This window comes from Colletes gigas, unplaced genomic scaffold (assembly GCF_013123115.1).
Source record: "Colletes gigas isolate AHSC1104 unplaced genomic scaffold, ASM1312311v1 Colletes_gigas_Sc00014, whole genome shotgun sequence".
Lineage (NCBI taxonomy): Eukaryota > Metazoa > Arthropoda > Insecta > Hymenoptera > Colletidae > Colletes > Colletes gigas.
In genome coordinates, this window is record NW_025106643.1 from 3,333,080 (window position 1) to 3,349,758 (window position 16,679).

The 16,679-nt window shown below is 38.2% G+C and overlaps 1 protein-coding gene across 5 annotated transcripts in view; it reads left to right on the forward strand.

Annotated features, from left to right (window-relative positions):
- The window catches only part of LOC122399634 (CUGBP Elav-like family member 2), a 502,219-nt gene that overhangs the window by 470,690 nt on the left and 14,850 nt on the right, over nt 1-16,679 (forward strand). For 4 of the 5 annotated variants that reach the window (XM_043400456.1, XM_043400458.1, XM_043400459.1 and 1 more), the window contains exons 6-8: nt 12,894-13,099; nt 14,677-14,805; nt 15,453-15,729. In XM_043400456.1, coding sequence (XP_043256391.1) covers nt 12,894-13,099; nt 14,677-14,805; nt 15,453-15,729 — 612 coding nt within the window. The remainder of the gene's footprint in view (nt 1-12,893; nt 13,100-14,676; nt 14,806-15,452; nt 15,730-16,679) is intronic. The other variant, XM_043400457.1, reaches the window with a different exon arrangement.

Here is a 16,679-nt window from a genome sequence, read left to right on the forward strand (position 1 = left end):
ACGTGCCTCAAAGAAAGCTATAAAAGGTGAGACAGACGGGGGGAGACCTCTTACAAGAGAAGGAAAGGGAACATACCAAGAAAAGAGCGACAAAGAAAGCGTCGGGTTGGCAAAGTCAACCGGATGGGGAGTCGAAGTACCGGATCCCATACAAATATCCAATTAAACGTGCTTATGGGTGTTCGTGTTTCCGCGGGGACGGGCACACAAAGTCCACAGTCGAAACTGCACTTCCTCCATTGCTGTCCCCCATCCGCCCGGATTCCCCAAACGAGACGCGCATTCATAACGTTTGAGACTACTTGGGCGATTCTTGTAACTCCGTTGCGATCCCAAAATTTATAGCTCCCCATTACTACTCTGTCTCTCCCATTCCTTGAACGATCGCGAGCGCGATCGTCATGTGAATGATAGTCGGTGAATCGCGGTGACGACAAGGGCTTTCGCGAAATATACGGGGACCACCGAGATAGGGAATTGAGGAAATACGCTCTTCACCTGTGTCGCCTTTGAAACAGATTTTACGAAACTACCGCGCGAAATGTGTGGCTGGGTATCGTTATACGCGGAACGCGAAATTGGTTTGTCGCGAAAAACCGTCAGCTTAGAGGATTCGTTCATGCACTACGAAAATAGTGCAACTCGTTGCAACGATTACTCTGTACTCTGTGTTCCCTTTGGTTCCTCGAGTGTGAGAAACGCTGGAACGGGAAAAAATTAATAAAAAAATCGCGCAAAACCATTGAAGAAAGGACGAAGGAATAAAGTAATAAAGGAACAAAAAGGAATCACTGAAATTGAATAACACGCGTTTTTTATGGACACGTATTTCGATGGGTTCTGTGGGTATGCTTTCTATCTAGATCCATACTACTTGTTTTCAATGTAACAAAAGCTTTTACACAATTCGTTGTATCCTCGTCTGAGATTATTCGATGCAATTTCACATTGCATTGGCAAATATTTGTATTTCCTTCGAGACTATCTGGTCGTCGTCGAGCAGATGAACGAATCGGTTCCGTGGTGCAAAAGAATCGCATATTTCTGTATCTTCGTTGTCGATTATCGCGAAAAGGAATACAACTCCCTTCGCGTTGAATGTGTAAAAAGGGAAGCTACAAGGTCCATCGAGAAGTCACATTCCGCTCACGTTCGGCTTTATGAAACGAAAATTTACAGTCACGCTCGCCGTGCAGCTGAAACGTTTCACTAATCGGAATTCGTGGCTCTCTATAAATCGCTGCCTCTCCTTGACGTCACTTCCTGCGTGTTCTGTCGGCGACATACTAATGACAAACCGCATACCTTGTACCCAAACCGACGCTATTTACGTTGTTCTTCATTGAGCAACAACCGTGCAATTTTTATTCGCCACGCGCGGACAAACTTCACCTTCGACTCTGCACTTTCCGCGTTATGCATTCGTGCAAACGTAATTCGTATACTCGTGTCATGTTTATGTCAGTTTGACACCACAAATACTGTGCAACGATGTTATTTTTATCGTTACTTTTCCCTTGAAAATTCCTTTAACGTACTTGTATGATGCTTACGATTGATACGAGACAAATATTTATTGCAGCGTATCGAATAGCTATTCTGTTACGTTGCACGCATCTTTAGTTACATGCAAAATGTCTGTGCCATTCGAGGCACAGTGTCAAGAAAGGTATACTATTCCAGGGACAATATCAAGATATCCCATTCGAGGGACAATGTCAGGGAAGGTATGCCATTCGAGGGACAATGTCAAAGGAGGTGCATGTGTCACCGACAATTCTTTTCTGTGTATTAATTTATGCGAGACGACATCGACGAAAGCGAGTGGCACTGACTTCCTCACTAAGATTGTATCATTTTTTTAAAGATTTAAACACTTCTAGATGTTATCATATTCCCAAAATCTCTGATGTCTTCTTAACACTAGAAAGACTGAAACTTAGTATATACCTATATTGCCCAAAAGCAGTCAAAATGACTGCATTGTGAAGGAACAACTAATGTGTAAAGAAATTTGTTTAAAATTAATTTTCAATATTATGAATTTAACAACTTGTTGGAACAAGTATCACTGCATAAAGATTCGAATATCAAGTACTACTTTAGCTTATTGAGAAACTGCAATTTATCAAGTACACGCCCAAATCGACAATTTATCATGTACTTGTATGTTATCATGTGTTGATGATCGAAAAAAAATGAAAACTGTTATTTCAATACAGAGTCGAACTGGTCATATAAGAAATTTACTCAATTCAATAATAAGAGTGTCAATAATGAGAGTCAAAATGACTGCTTTTAGACAATATAAGTATAACACATATATATATACTGAAAATGAAGAAGGGGGGAGGTAACTACAATTATTAATAAACGCATTTATATGTTGTAGAAAAAGTCACAAAATTCTAAGAAATTGTGTCATTATTGAAATTATATACATGAAATTATATACATAATGAAATTATATGCATAATGAAGTGAAATTATATACATAATTGTTTTTCTAATTGAAATTAAAAAGCAGTCAAAAAGACTTCCTTGGGCAATCTAGTGTTAAATACCTTTGTTATATATAATTATTGAAATCTTCGTTTCTCTACCAAAAGGTTATTTTAAAGAAAATGATACAATCTACTTGTGATGTACAAAAAGCTCAGAAATTTGGTGCATTTGCAATATACTGCCCTGGGTGTCTTAAGCTGACTGATTATGTATTGGTGCATTTACCCTGTTGATAACTACGAAGGACACGTGACCCCCCACACCAATCCAATGTCGACCTTTTGATAGGACGGATCTGCCCCCTCGGTCGACTCCCACGCGAGAGGGTTTCGAAACGCGCACGCGCTAGCCCTCTTAGCTACACTGGGAGTCAGGTGAAGTCAAGGTCATCTCCACTACGAGACTCCTCAACCGCCTGCTCTCCCACTCCATTTCGCGGCCTCCTTCTGCCGCGTTACGTGCTTGCAGAAGAAGGCCACCACTGGCTCCGCTTCTCCTTGCCGCCGAGTATGGCATGCACGATGCTCGACAACTCCCTCCCAATCGCGTCGATCAGGACTCGATGCTCACCCACCCTTTCTAGGATGCGTTTCACCGAGTCCTGATCACCGTTGCAATAACCAAACTAGTCCTTCGAAACCACTCCTTAGTTTAAAGAGGACAGGGACCAACGAACGCGTCATCTCCAAATGATGGGGGTGGGAGGTGGGAGAACTGGTCAAAGCATCTTTCGAAACACCAATGACTGGTAGAGATACTACCTTGGTGACTCTAATTATGACGTAGCTTTAAATCGAGACCTGCAAGGCATTGTCGAACGCAAAGTTCTTGGTTTAAAGAGGACAGGGACCAACGAACGTGTCTTCTCCAAATGATGGGGGTGGAAGTGGGAGAACTGGTCAAAGCATCTTTCGAAACACCCAATGACTGTTAGAGATACTACCTTGGTAGCTCTAATTATGACGTAGCTTTAAATCGAGACCTGCAAGGCATTGTCGAACGCAAAGTTCTTGGTTTAAAGAGGACAGGGACCAACGAACGTGTCTTCTCCAAATGATGGGGGTGGAAGTGGGAGAACTGATCAAGGCATCTTTCGAAACATCAATGACTGGTAGAGACACTACCTTGGTGACTCTAATTAGGACGTAGCTTTAAATCGAGACTTGTAAGACATCGTTGAACGCAAAGTTCTGCAAAAAGTGATCCTAAGACGAAAAGGAACTGATTAGGTAACTCTAATTAGGACGTAGCTTTAAATCGAGACCTGCAAGGCATTGTCGAACGCTAAGTTCTTGGTTTAAAGAGCAGAGGGACCAACGAACGTGTCATCTTCTCCAAATGATGGGGGTGGAAGTGGGAGAACTGGTCAAAGCATCTTTCGAAACACCCAATGACTGTTAGAGATACTACCTTGGTGACTCTAATTAGGATGTAGCTTTAAATCGAGACATCGTCGAACGCAATGTTCTTGGTTTAAAGAGGACAGGGACCAACGAACGTGTCATCTTCTCCAAATGACGGGGGTGGAAGCGGGAGAACTGGTCAAAGCATCTTTCGGAACACCAGTGACTGGTAGAGACACTACCTTGGTGACTCTAATTATGACGTAGCTTTAAATCGAGACCTGCAAGGCATTGTCGAACGCAATGTTCTTGGTTTAAAGAGGACAGGGACCAACGAACATGTCATCTTCTCCAAATGATGGGGGTGGAAGTGGGAGAACTGGTCAAAGCATCTTTCGAAACACCCAGTGACTGGTAGAGACACTACCTTGGTAGCTCTAATTAAGACGTAGCTTTAACCCCTTAACGCTCATATTTTTTGGGTTCACCAACAATGATCAGTTTTTTTATTGGATTTGTTTCTAAAAATACGGTTTTTGTTAATTACAATGTTGTATCTAACGTATAATTTGAAGGAAAACAAATATTATCATCCCTTAAACTGTTGGATTAAACAAATATTGTTTTTCAAAGCAGCCAGACTCGGGCATGAACGTTAAGGGGTTAAATCGAGACCTGCAAGACATCGTCGAACGCAAAGTTCTGCAAGAATGATCCTAAGACGAAAAGGAACTGATTCTGCGTGGAAAAAAATAAGTCAAATTTTTCAGCGCGAGGCTTTCGAGAAAATCGTTAAAAATTTATGGAGTTCGACTTTGGTACCAACGCAAGTAGAAATAGTCAGTAATGGACTATTCCACGATCTAAAGTCATCATTAATGTCGTCTTAATTTATCTATTGATATTATAAAATTATCCAAGCTATGCTTTATGATGGCTGAAAGCCTCGTCCACGGGCTTTTTGTACTTCGCAATATAAAAATGTTGGAAGTATTAAATTCTCTGGAACCTAGTTGCACCAGCTACAATGAATAATTCTTTTAAATACTGTACCAAGTAATTAATAATTCTCTCACGTAAACTGATATCGAGCCGAAAGAGCTGTAACGTTTTAATAATTAAACGGCGGAATTAATATCGATTCGGTAATAGCTTTCGCGTAATTACATCACGAAAAATCCTTCAAAGAAACGCGAACAAAATGGAGGGGGACGAGAAAGAGCTGGAATTAAATATAGAGGAAAGAAAGGGAAGGAAAGGGTTAGCGGTCGTAAATCTACTGAGCCTAAGAAGAAGAGATTATTTCAATTGTTGTGTAATTATTAATGACTGGTTTCACCCTCTATTTCAGCGAACCGTTTGCGAAAGAATAAATCACGATGGAGCAACAATTTACGAACAATTAACAATTAGCTACCTGAAACTCTTGACGTATGATTTAATTGCAAGTAATTTTCCCGAAAATGTACTATTTCATTTTGATTAAATTTGCTCGTAAGTACAGTCCTCACAGAGAATAACAGAAACGTGGAAATGTATTTTAATGTATGAGACTTATTTATGATGAGCTTCCCTCAAAGTGAAACTTGGCATAACGAACTTGTGACAAATTGTATTCTGAGGAATGTGTGCGTTGAATTGTTTTAATTTTATCCCTCGTATAAATTTTAGACGATAAATGTTCGAAGGTAATCGAGAAATTAAAATTACGTTGTGAAATTTGGAACTTCGCGTCTGACCAGTCATTAATTTTTCATATTTAGCCCGTTCTAGGTCGTCCATCTTGCTCGGTTGATATTTCGGTGGCGTGGAAGTAACAATCAGAGCAATATTCGCGCATACATACATAATCGCTTAGCTGGCGGGAACGGAGTACATAGATATATTACGCATAAGCCGGGAGCAAGGCGGTAGTTCAAATTAACACCGGCTGAAATTCAGTTAGTTTGAACGTGGCCAAGCCGGGGATTGAATTAACAAAGTTAATTCTCTTTTTGGCAAACGATCGCGGGATCCATGAAGCCGGAGACCAAGAATATTCCCGCTACGCCGCTTCCCGTCTTTGCGAATACGAAACAAGGAGCAACGAAACTCGCTGAGAACTGGTGGTTGAAACGCAAGGGTCGTTTCGATCGTTCCGTTAAACGTTAATTGCACGACAGAAAATAACTGTGGCCTCCTTGTGCTTAATAACGTGTTAAAAGAGGAAAACAATCCACAAAAATCACGAAGGAACTGGAATAGCTAAGTCGAAGAGAAAGACCAAAGAGGCCCGGGTTCAATCGTTTTGGTTCGGTCCATTCGATCGTCCGGGAGGCTTCTATTTCAATTTATTCGAAACGAAACACGACCGTTTAATGAACGTATCGCGATTTGATTAGGGAAACAAATATGGTATACACGCGGAACGTAAAATTGATTTACAAACATTTGCGGGGTTTCGTGCACGGACGCTCGCCGCCGCGAGAAAAGCGCGAATGAAAAACATGAAAACATCATGCGTGGCGAGGCGTCCCGTTTACAAACACGCCACGCCGCCAGATTGTAAATTAATTGGAAAATAAATAAACCGAGAAGCGAGCGTTAAAAAATTCGTCGAATAGCTCGAGGGAAAACTGAACCGGTTGTTTATACGATACGAATACAAGCATTAACGCGGGTACGCGAAACAAATTTAGAATTTTCCTTCAGGTTAAAACTCGCAAAGTGTTCTAATTGTAAGTAATATGGCATGCAAAGTGATTTACGTAAACTGACCCATCGTGGTCGTTTTAAATCAATTTAAACGATGCAAATGAAGCAGTAAAACGTAATTTAATTTTTTGTTTCCTCAAATATCTGGTTCTCTTGTGAGAAGCCAATGAATTTTACTAATAAATCGATGCTTTGTATCTTTTAGTAAAATTTTATGTGCCACTAAATATTTTTTTAGTTATTTTACATAATTTTTACACTAATTGTGACTTTTTCCATGTTTTTTGTTGAAGAATAATTGTTTGATTGGCTTTGAGCAGTGGTCATTATGTTCCTGATAAAATATTGTTTTTCTTTTTTTTGTGTGTAAAGTAACGTCAGCGCTTCTAATTTAAATACCAAATTCCTTGCCAACAGCCATTTTTCTTTTCACGTGTGACACTCGATATTTCGTCTCTCGCGATCGCGGCCTTTACTTTGTACCTTGACGAGCAACATTGTTGGCTTTTCGTCAAATATTTAATTCTAATTCATACCTGGGGAGCACAATATTCTCGAGAAACAACTGATAGAATCGGAAAATGTCATAAACTACTTTAAAAAAAGAAAAAATATTAGACTTCATAGTTCGTATCCAAGTGTGAATTAATACTTGATATCCTTGCAGCAATTTTTTTTCAATAATTGCTATCAAGATTAAAACTAAGGAAAGATTTAACTTTGATATTTTTCACTCTATTTTCACGAAATCGATGTCAATAAATTATACAATTCAAATTTTTAATTTCCCTTCAATTTTACATGAAATAACTATCATTTTCAGTTCCAAGAGCTGAACTATAAGGATCTGGAGTCTGCTGGTCCTTTAATTTTTTATTTAACGTTTTGATCCAACGTTTTTGAAATTCTTTGGATCCAGTTCATAATTATAGACTATTCTGAGCACATCTTCAGCACTGAAGACTATATTTCTAACGTTATACGCGAATACCACTTCTAAATTGAATTAACGATATTCGATACATTCCGTGGCGCGTTTGACTTCCCTCACTCGCGAAGTTTCGCCCTGTGTCCGTGATTACGTTTCACCCTCTTCTATCGATCTGTAAATGCTGAATAAATTCCGGCTCCTCACCTTTGAGCGAAGATGAAGCCCCCCAGACTGCTGACTTGGTTCTCGCCTGTCTACGTTCGGACAATTTCGGTCCACGCCGAAAGGAACGATCCCCAGCGTCTTCGGTATTTAATAAACATTCCACGAAGCCCGCAGTATTGCCGCGATCCGATACCACGGTGGACAAAGGAAATAGCAGTAATCGGAGGAGGTACCACGGGCCGAGCCAGATAACTTGCAATTTTTCTCGTCGAATGTAATTTGTAAGCGAAGGGATGAGAGAAAGAGAAAGAGAAAGACGCTTTCGTTCAATTTTCACGGTGAATCGTGGAAAAATCTGATACGACCTAGACGACGATCGTCCCGATTAGGTTACGAAACTAATTAAATCATCAACGGGGGGACGGAGTTTGCGTCACAGTAGAGGGATACTTGCTCAAACGTTTCAATTGTTTAATTGTTCAAACGTTTCAACTGTTTTAACTAATTTTTAATAAACTCTTTAGGTAGCTAAATTGTCATTAAGTAATACACTATTTTTAGTTGAATAATTATTTTCTAGACTGGAATAGTTTTCGAGATATCGAGGAAAATATGTCTTTTTCATCCCCAATTTTGAGGGTTGTTTTCCAGAAACACAGAGCTATGGAAAATTTTACAGGATGAATGGAAAAATAATTTTTACTTGAATAATTTTTATCTAGACTGAATGATTTTCGAGATATCGAGGGAAATATGTCTTTTTCATCCCCAATTTTCAGGGTTGTTTTCCAGAAACACAGAGCTATGGAAAATTTTACAGAATAAATGGAAAAATACTGATACAGAGATGATTAATAAATTGATCTTTAGGATACAAGAATTAGTGAAAGTATTGCACACGTTTTTCATGTTACACATAGTAAATTATGTTTCGAAATATTTATGAAATTTAATATCCCATGACTCTTGTCTTATTTGTTTCTTCGTGTCTTTGCAGACATTTTTCCGTATTATATTATTACTCTCGGAGCACTGCGTATATCTATGTATATTTCTCTCTCTCTCTCTTTCTCTCTCTTTGTTCACCTCGTTTTCTGATTTCCGCCTTTGATGTTCAATTTTATTTCTTTCGTTTCGGAATCCTTTGACTACAATTACTACTACATTCTTTGTATCCAATCACTGCCCATTTAATTTAACACTGATCAATTCGATGCGTGTGCGTATCGGGGAATCTTACGCGAAAAAGGCCAAAAAAGGCGTTCGTGTTGGAACCCTTTGAAAGTATTAAAGTTCAAGCATCGTTTAATGCGAGAGATTCCAATTAACAATTTAAAGAATTAGTCGCCCCGCTGTGTATCCCAATTAATGTATTGCATTTCGTTAAATTCGAAGCAATATGTGAAAAGGAATACAAAAACAGTATAAAAGACATATCAAATTAAACGAGAATTAACTATTTTTACGCGTTAAGAATCTTTTTCTTTCATTTGGAATTTATATTAAAAAAATGAATTTCAAAACTCTCTAATGGAATTGGGATATTCAATCATAATGAATATTTAATATGGCATCCCTTTGAAGAATCACTAATTAAGGTCTAAAAATTCTCATTTAAACGACTCTGGAAAATCCAAAAAATTGTCAAATTAAATAAATAATTTCAATTGGGATATTTAATCATAATGAATATTTAATAATGGCATCCCTTTGAAGAATCACTATGGTCTAAAAATTCTCATTTAGACGACTCTGGAGAATCCAAAAAATTATCAAATTAAATAAATAATTACAATAAAATAATTGTCAAATTTCGATAAAATCGGTTGATTAATGTCGCAACTTTCAAAAATACTATCTCGAATAGAATAGTTTTAAAAAGATAATATCTAAAACTAATGTTCGTGTAAATATACACGTTTTATTTGATTTTATTCCCGGACAATTCTCGATCGCAAAGTGATTAACAACGAAGGAAATAATTACAATAAAATAATTGTCAAATTTCGTTAAAATTGGTTGATTAATGTCGCAACTTTCAAAGAACACCGTCTCGAATAGAATAGTTTTAAAAAATAAAATCTAAAACTAATGTTCATGTAAATATACGCGTTTTATTTGATTTTATTCCCGGACAATTCTCGAAGGCAAAGTGATTAACAACGAAGGAAACATCCTGTGCAACGGTCGTGCGTCTTTCGCCGTGAGCTTTCCACGTCGAGAGGCACACGCATGAATAATAAAGAAATATGCAAAGAGGCCTCCGGCTTCTTATTCGTTCGAATTGTATCAATTAAACGCGGCCAGACGGGAGACAGGAAGGTCATCGACCGCCATTAGTTTCACTCCGACAGCCCCGTTTTTTTCTTTTTTTTTTTTTTGCATTTGCGGCAACTTTCTCCGCGGAGCTAACCGAAAGGTATTTTTCCAGCAAAAAAGGAATACGGGCTTGAGAGTATTAATGCAGAACCGGGGGTTCCGTTGCAAATGTGCATCCGTCGGAGGAAAATGCGCGCGCATGGAAACGTGTGTGAAGAGTAGATCGAACAGTGGTTTCGAGGGAGGCGCACGGTAGTGCCCTGGAAGAGCAAGAGAAGCGTAGATAGAGATATTCAGAGATGCAGCCGGCTACTTTGCGTCGCTGCAAGAGACCCTATGCGACGCTGAATTTACATAAGCGGCTTTTCTCCGGGCGAAGCTTTTCTCTTGGTCCTAAACAAATATTGACCGGGCTACCTTCGCCTCTTCTCGCCACCTGTCATCGTCAAATGGTCTTTAGCTGACCAGGCACATTATAATGCGAACAATAAACCGGCAAGACACCGTGGCAAATAGCAATGCTCGAGACTACCGTCCTGCTTAGAATTAATTAAGAAATTTAGAGTATTTTATATTGCATCAAGAACAAAGCTTTTTAAAACTATCTTTAGATTTAATTACATTTCTCGAACGATCTGAAACATTTACAAATCAACGATTTGATATATTTTAAGTCTAGTTTTTCTCGAAAAAAATTCGAGAAAGTGTGAAATTTTAAATCGTTCCAAAAAAATAATTTTCAGTTGCGTGGGTCAATTACAATCATTTTTGGTGAATAAACATACCCTTGAAATCCTAACCAGTTTCGAGGAAAAAATTCAATAAGTGGATAGATTTTTCGACAAAATTAAAACATTTCAAATCGTCCTGAAAAAATTATATTAAATTACAGGGGTCAATTACAAGCATTTTTGGTGAACAGACATACCCCTGAAATTCTACCCACTTTCGAGAAAAAAATTCGAGTAGATGTGGAATTTTTCGACAAAATTGAAAAATTTCCAATCGTTCTAAAAAAATTATTTTCAGTTGCGTGGGTCAATTACAATCATTTTTGGTGAATAAACATACCCTTGAAATCCTAACCAGTTTCGAGGAAAAATTCAATAAGTGGATAAATTTTTCGACAAAATTAAAACATTTCCAATCGTTCTAAAAAAATTATTTTTAGTTGCCTGGGTCAATTACAATCATTTTTGGTGAATACACATACCCTTGAAATCCTAACCAGTTTCGAGAAAAAAATTCAATAAGTGGATAAATTTTTCGACAAAATTAAAACATTTCAAATCGTCCTGAAAAAATTATATTAAATTGCAGGGGTCAATTACAAGCATTTTTGGTGAACAGACATACCCCTGAAATTCTACTCACTTTCGAGAAAAAAATTCAAGTAGATGTGGAATTTTTCGACAAAATTGAAAAATTTCCAATCGTTCTAAAAAAATTATTTTCAGTTGCGTGGGTCAATTACAATCATTTTTAGTGAATAAACATACCCTTGAAATCCTAACCAGTTTCGAGGAAAAAATTCCAGTAGATGTGGAATTTTTCGACAAAATTGAAAAATTTCCAATCGTTCTAAAAAAATTATTTTCAGTTGCGTGGGTCAATTACAATCATTTTTGGTGAATAAACATACCCTTGAAATCCTAACCAGTTTCGAGGAAAAAATTCCAGTAGATGTGGAATTTTTCGACAAAATTGAAAAATTTCCAATCGTTCTAAAAAAATTATTTTCAGTTGCGTGGGTCAATTACAATCATTTTTGGTGAATAAACATACCCTTGAAATCCTAACCAGTTTCGAGAAAATAATTCAATAAGTGGATAAATTTTTCGACAAAATTGAAAAATTTCCAATCTTTCTAAAAAAATTATTTTTAGTTGCAGGGGTTAATTACAATTATTTTTTATCATTACACATACCCCCGAATTCCTACGCGTTTTCGAGAAAAAAATTCCTTACCGAAAATTTCATGTCTGACCATACCGTTGATATGTTTCACTGAAATTTCAATCAAATTTTTAAAACGTCATAACTTCTGAACGGATTGGCCGATTTTAATGTTTCAAAACGCAAACGACGCGTATTTTGGTGAAGAATATGTAGAAATTCTAAAAATATCCGAAAACGTGCCCCTTGACCCCGGAAAATGAAAAAAACACCCATAAAAATGGTCCAATTTTCAAACGACCATAACTTCTACAATAGTGAATATATTTCGATGAAATTTTTTTGTGGAGTAGTGCTCATGGGTGCCTACAAAAAAGTATTAGACAACATTTCCGTACAGCGTGAAACAAATTTACTAAAAATCAGAAACGAATTTTTAAGAAAATTCGACAGGTGGTAGTTGCTATAATTTTTCTGCGAAATTGAAAAGATTCAAATCGTTCTGAAAAAATTATTTTCGGTTACAGCGGTCAATTGCAATCAATTTTGATCATTAGATATACCCTCGAAATCCTACCTATTTTCGAAAAAAAAATTCGAGGAGTGAAATTTTTCGACAAAATTAAAAAATTTCAAATCGTTCTGGAAAAATTATTTTTAGTTGCAAGTGGCAATTACAATCATTTTTTGTCAATACACACACCCCCGAAATCCTACGTATTTTCGAGAAAAAAATATTCTTTATCGAAAATATACTCTGTGACCGGAAATATTTCTATAACTTTTTAACGAAGCCTCAGACGAGAAATTGATATTCTTGATTTTCGTCTTATTTTGGCCTCTAGAATCTCCCAATAAAATGTTTTCCAGACCTTTAGAATTACAAAGATGCAGATTTGGGTACAAAGGCGAGTCACAACTGTATGCTATCGTTAATTTAATCTTGACTGCTATTAACCTAACGGAGATCTCTGTTTGCTACGAATGTACCAGAATTACACGGCGAAGTTACTATTGCTGTCGTGATCTTTTTGTTTCAGAACGGAAATTATTCGTCGGCATGCTATCGAAGAAGTTCACCGAAAACGATGTTAGGAACATGTTCAGTGTCTATGGGGCTATCGAGGAGTGCTCGGTGCTAAGGGACAGCACGGGAAAAAGTAAAGCCTGTGCCTTCGTTACCTTCGCTAGTAAACAATACGCCATCAACGCCATCAAAGCTCTTCATCACTCGCAAACGATGGAGGTCAGTAGAGTTCGAAACATTCTCCCGTTTATTCTGCTTACTTTTTGCCGCGATTCCCAATTATTGCAACAGTGCAGTCGCCTTACAATCATCGAAATTCGTCTTTTCCAAATAATCGGTTTACTATCCAACAACGTCGCAGCAAACACGTTTTAAACGGCGCCAAGCTTAAAGTGGCCCGTTTTGTGGCCGACGAAATAAATAAAGAAAACTCTCGGTACAGCAACGAAAGGTAAAGCAACCGATACGTTGGTCAAGAAGGAGAGAAACCGAAAGAGAGGGAAAAGCACGAGATTCGTTAAGTGTACGTTGGCTCGTTTCTTTTCATAGCGGTTCAATGAGGTCGTCCGACATTGGCTTGGTGCCACTATCACCGGAGGAAACGTTCGTGTATTCACAACCACGGCTATACAGTCACCCCGACTCGATAATATACCAATTTAACTCAAGCTAACCGAAACCGTGCAAAGAAAAGCCCACACCTTGATCATGCGAAACGCGCACCGAGACTTTCCACGGGGCTTTTTTTCCTTATCCAACTCTTTACCCTTTCTTCATCCATCCCGCTCGCTTCGTTGGCTTCCCTCTGCACCTCGAATCGTAATTATTACATGTACAGTGGAAACTCGATAAATGTCCTCGAGAATTGTTCTGTAAATGATGCATTTTTATCCCCTCCACTAGGGGGATCCCCCTTGAACCAGTAAAGCAAGGTGTAACTGGAGTAATGGCTTTCTTTAAAAATCTTCATTGCCTTCGTCACCTTCGTTTAAATGCAATCTCTGATTATACATTTTTGAAAATGTGTTCGATATGTACCTTGAGGTATTTTAATAATTAAAATTAATGCTTAGTATATTAATTCTCAACTTCGATAATGACTTAAACTCTTCTGAGCACTCGACATCGAATTCAGATTCGACACAGACTTGGATTACGTATTTTTAGACTTTTTGTGTATATGTTTGTATGTTCTCGAAATTGAAAATATTAAAGTTACCTTCAAACTGATCCTAATACGTTAATAAGCAAACTGTGGAAAGTGAGAGCACTCAAGGCGCTATTCTATCATTAACTGATACGAAGATTGAATACTCAGATACAAACATAAATTATGAAGTAATTATTTTTTAGTGTAACCATTGTTCACGATATAACGAGATCGTAAAATCAGTCCAAGCGTAAACTAACAATTCGATGACAAGTAACGATCTTATCCGGTCGTATATTTGTCAAAACACGATTTTACGATTTTGCTATATCGTGTTCCGCACTATACTTAGGCTGCGACTAAAATTTGTTTAAATTACGAACCATAACACAGAACTTTGAGCAAAATAAACAAACGTGGCAATTAAAATTGCATCCAAAGTTCACGTTGAAAAAGAAAAAATTTTTTTTTGTCGCACTATAATTTCCAAAATATGGAAATACACAAAGCATGTAATACTCGTAGCAGATAAATTCGAAATCCTGTCCCTTTTTTAAATTTTGGCAACCGCGGAGCCATACGTAACACGCATCTCTAAAAAATATACAAATTTAATACACTTTCGTATCCTCAATTTTTTTCCCAGGGATGTTCGTCGCCGCTGGTTGTGAAATTTGCAGATACACAGAAGGAAAAAGACCAAAAGAGGATGCACCAACTTCAGACGAATCTTTGGAACATAGCGGGAGTCAACATGACGCCGCATTACCTGACCGTTTGTACCTTTAATATTTTACCACCGACCTTTTTACTGGATATCAAAGAGCTACATTTGCATCGAGAATGAGATACTTTCCCACAAATTTATTTCCCCGGTACCTTAAGAATTGCATGCGCGCCGGGGTAAAAATTCACGTGCACAAAAGAAAAGATTGGATCCACCTTTAAAGATCCGTTCTTTCTGCACGGGAATTTCTCCCTCTAGACGCCTAGAGTCTGGCAAACAAAGCCGAATTCTGCGCCACCAAATCGAGGGATTGCATAGATAAAAGATAAGGAACACGTTCCCTTTCTAGATATTAGTGTTTTAGAAATATGTTTCGAACAAAGTAAAATCGATTCGGGAACTCTTCCTTAATCTCACTCGTTGATCACATAGTCGTTCTCAGATTTTGTATAAACAATTCAGACTCAATTTTCTCGAATTTTGTTGTGGTTTGACTTTCAAATACTTGGAGAGCTCTAAGTCCATGCTTGAAAGAACTTACAACGAGTTGGATTTGTTATTGTACTGTAAGGGGTGGATGTCTATATTCTGTGACTTCGTTGCAATTTTACGCAGGCTTAATTGCATTTTTTCAGCGATATCTTCGAACAACGATGGAATCATGCTCATCTAGGTCTCTGTATGTTTATTTGCAGAATGATACGCCTACTCTGGCGCCCACCTCGTTGCAGTTATTGCAACAACTTCACGCAACGTCGAGTGCAGCGACTCCGGTAGCAGCAGGTGCCGCTGGTGCGAACGCTCTGTCGAATGTTCAGCATCAATTATTGTTACAGCAACATCTCGGTCTCGGCGCGACGACCCCGGCGCACGCTGCCGCCCCCGCAGTGCCCAGTCCGCCCGAAATCAACCCCGCGAATCTTCAGAGCTTAGCGACCTTGGCGTCGTTGAGCAACACCGCCGGTGAGTATGGTCCGTATCAATTTTTCTCACCTATTTTTCAGACCTAACCCAGACCTAACCCAGTCCTGACCCAGTCCTGACCTAGACCTGACTCAGACCTGACTCAGACCTAACTCAAGCCTAACCCAGATCTAACCCAGTCCTGACCCAGTCCTGACCCAGTCCTGACCCAGATCTAACCCAGACCTAACCCAGTCCTGACCCAGTCCTGACCCAGACCTAACCCAGTCCTGACCCAGATCTAACCCAGACCTAACCCCGTTCTTGGTTGAATCCTTGTCAATCTATGTGTCTCACAAATTGAATTTCCCGGAAGTTCCATTTAGAAGAAGAGGGTGTTAAACTCTGAGTCCCAAAAGTTTACCACGAATTCAGAGATTAAAATTTACGCCTTACAACGACTGCTTGTGAAGCTTGATACAAGACCTTCTTCGCCATTTTGTTTTCCACTTTGAACGAGAGCTTTATCGAGTATTTTGTGTTACAAGACAGATAGAATTCGAAAGTTGAATATTTTCATGTACAATAAATAGTCAAAAAATTTGATACTTTCGTTCGGATTTATTCTTTCACGAAGAATCACCCTCTTCACCACAAATAACTGAACATCCAGTAGAATAACTATGTTCTACTATTCACGATCATGCAAAGTGATATTAATCTTTAAATTCTTAATAAAATAGAAGAATCTTCAAGGAAATTCAACTTGGTAATATGAAAATTCTTTTTTTCGAGTTACAACGATCCAAAGATTTACAAAAGAAATTAACAACGATATAAGCAGTTCCAAACAACGTTCGATAATGGCTATATTTTACACTTGTAGCTACCTTCCATGCAAACACTATTTTTCGATAATTCACGGAAATTTATACTCGTAATTGACGCTTGCCGCTAGATACTTAACACGAAATATATATCGTTCATTGTCTCGTAGTTGCGCGTTTATTTTCCCGTGG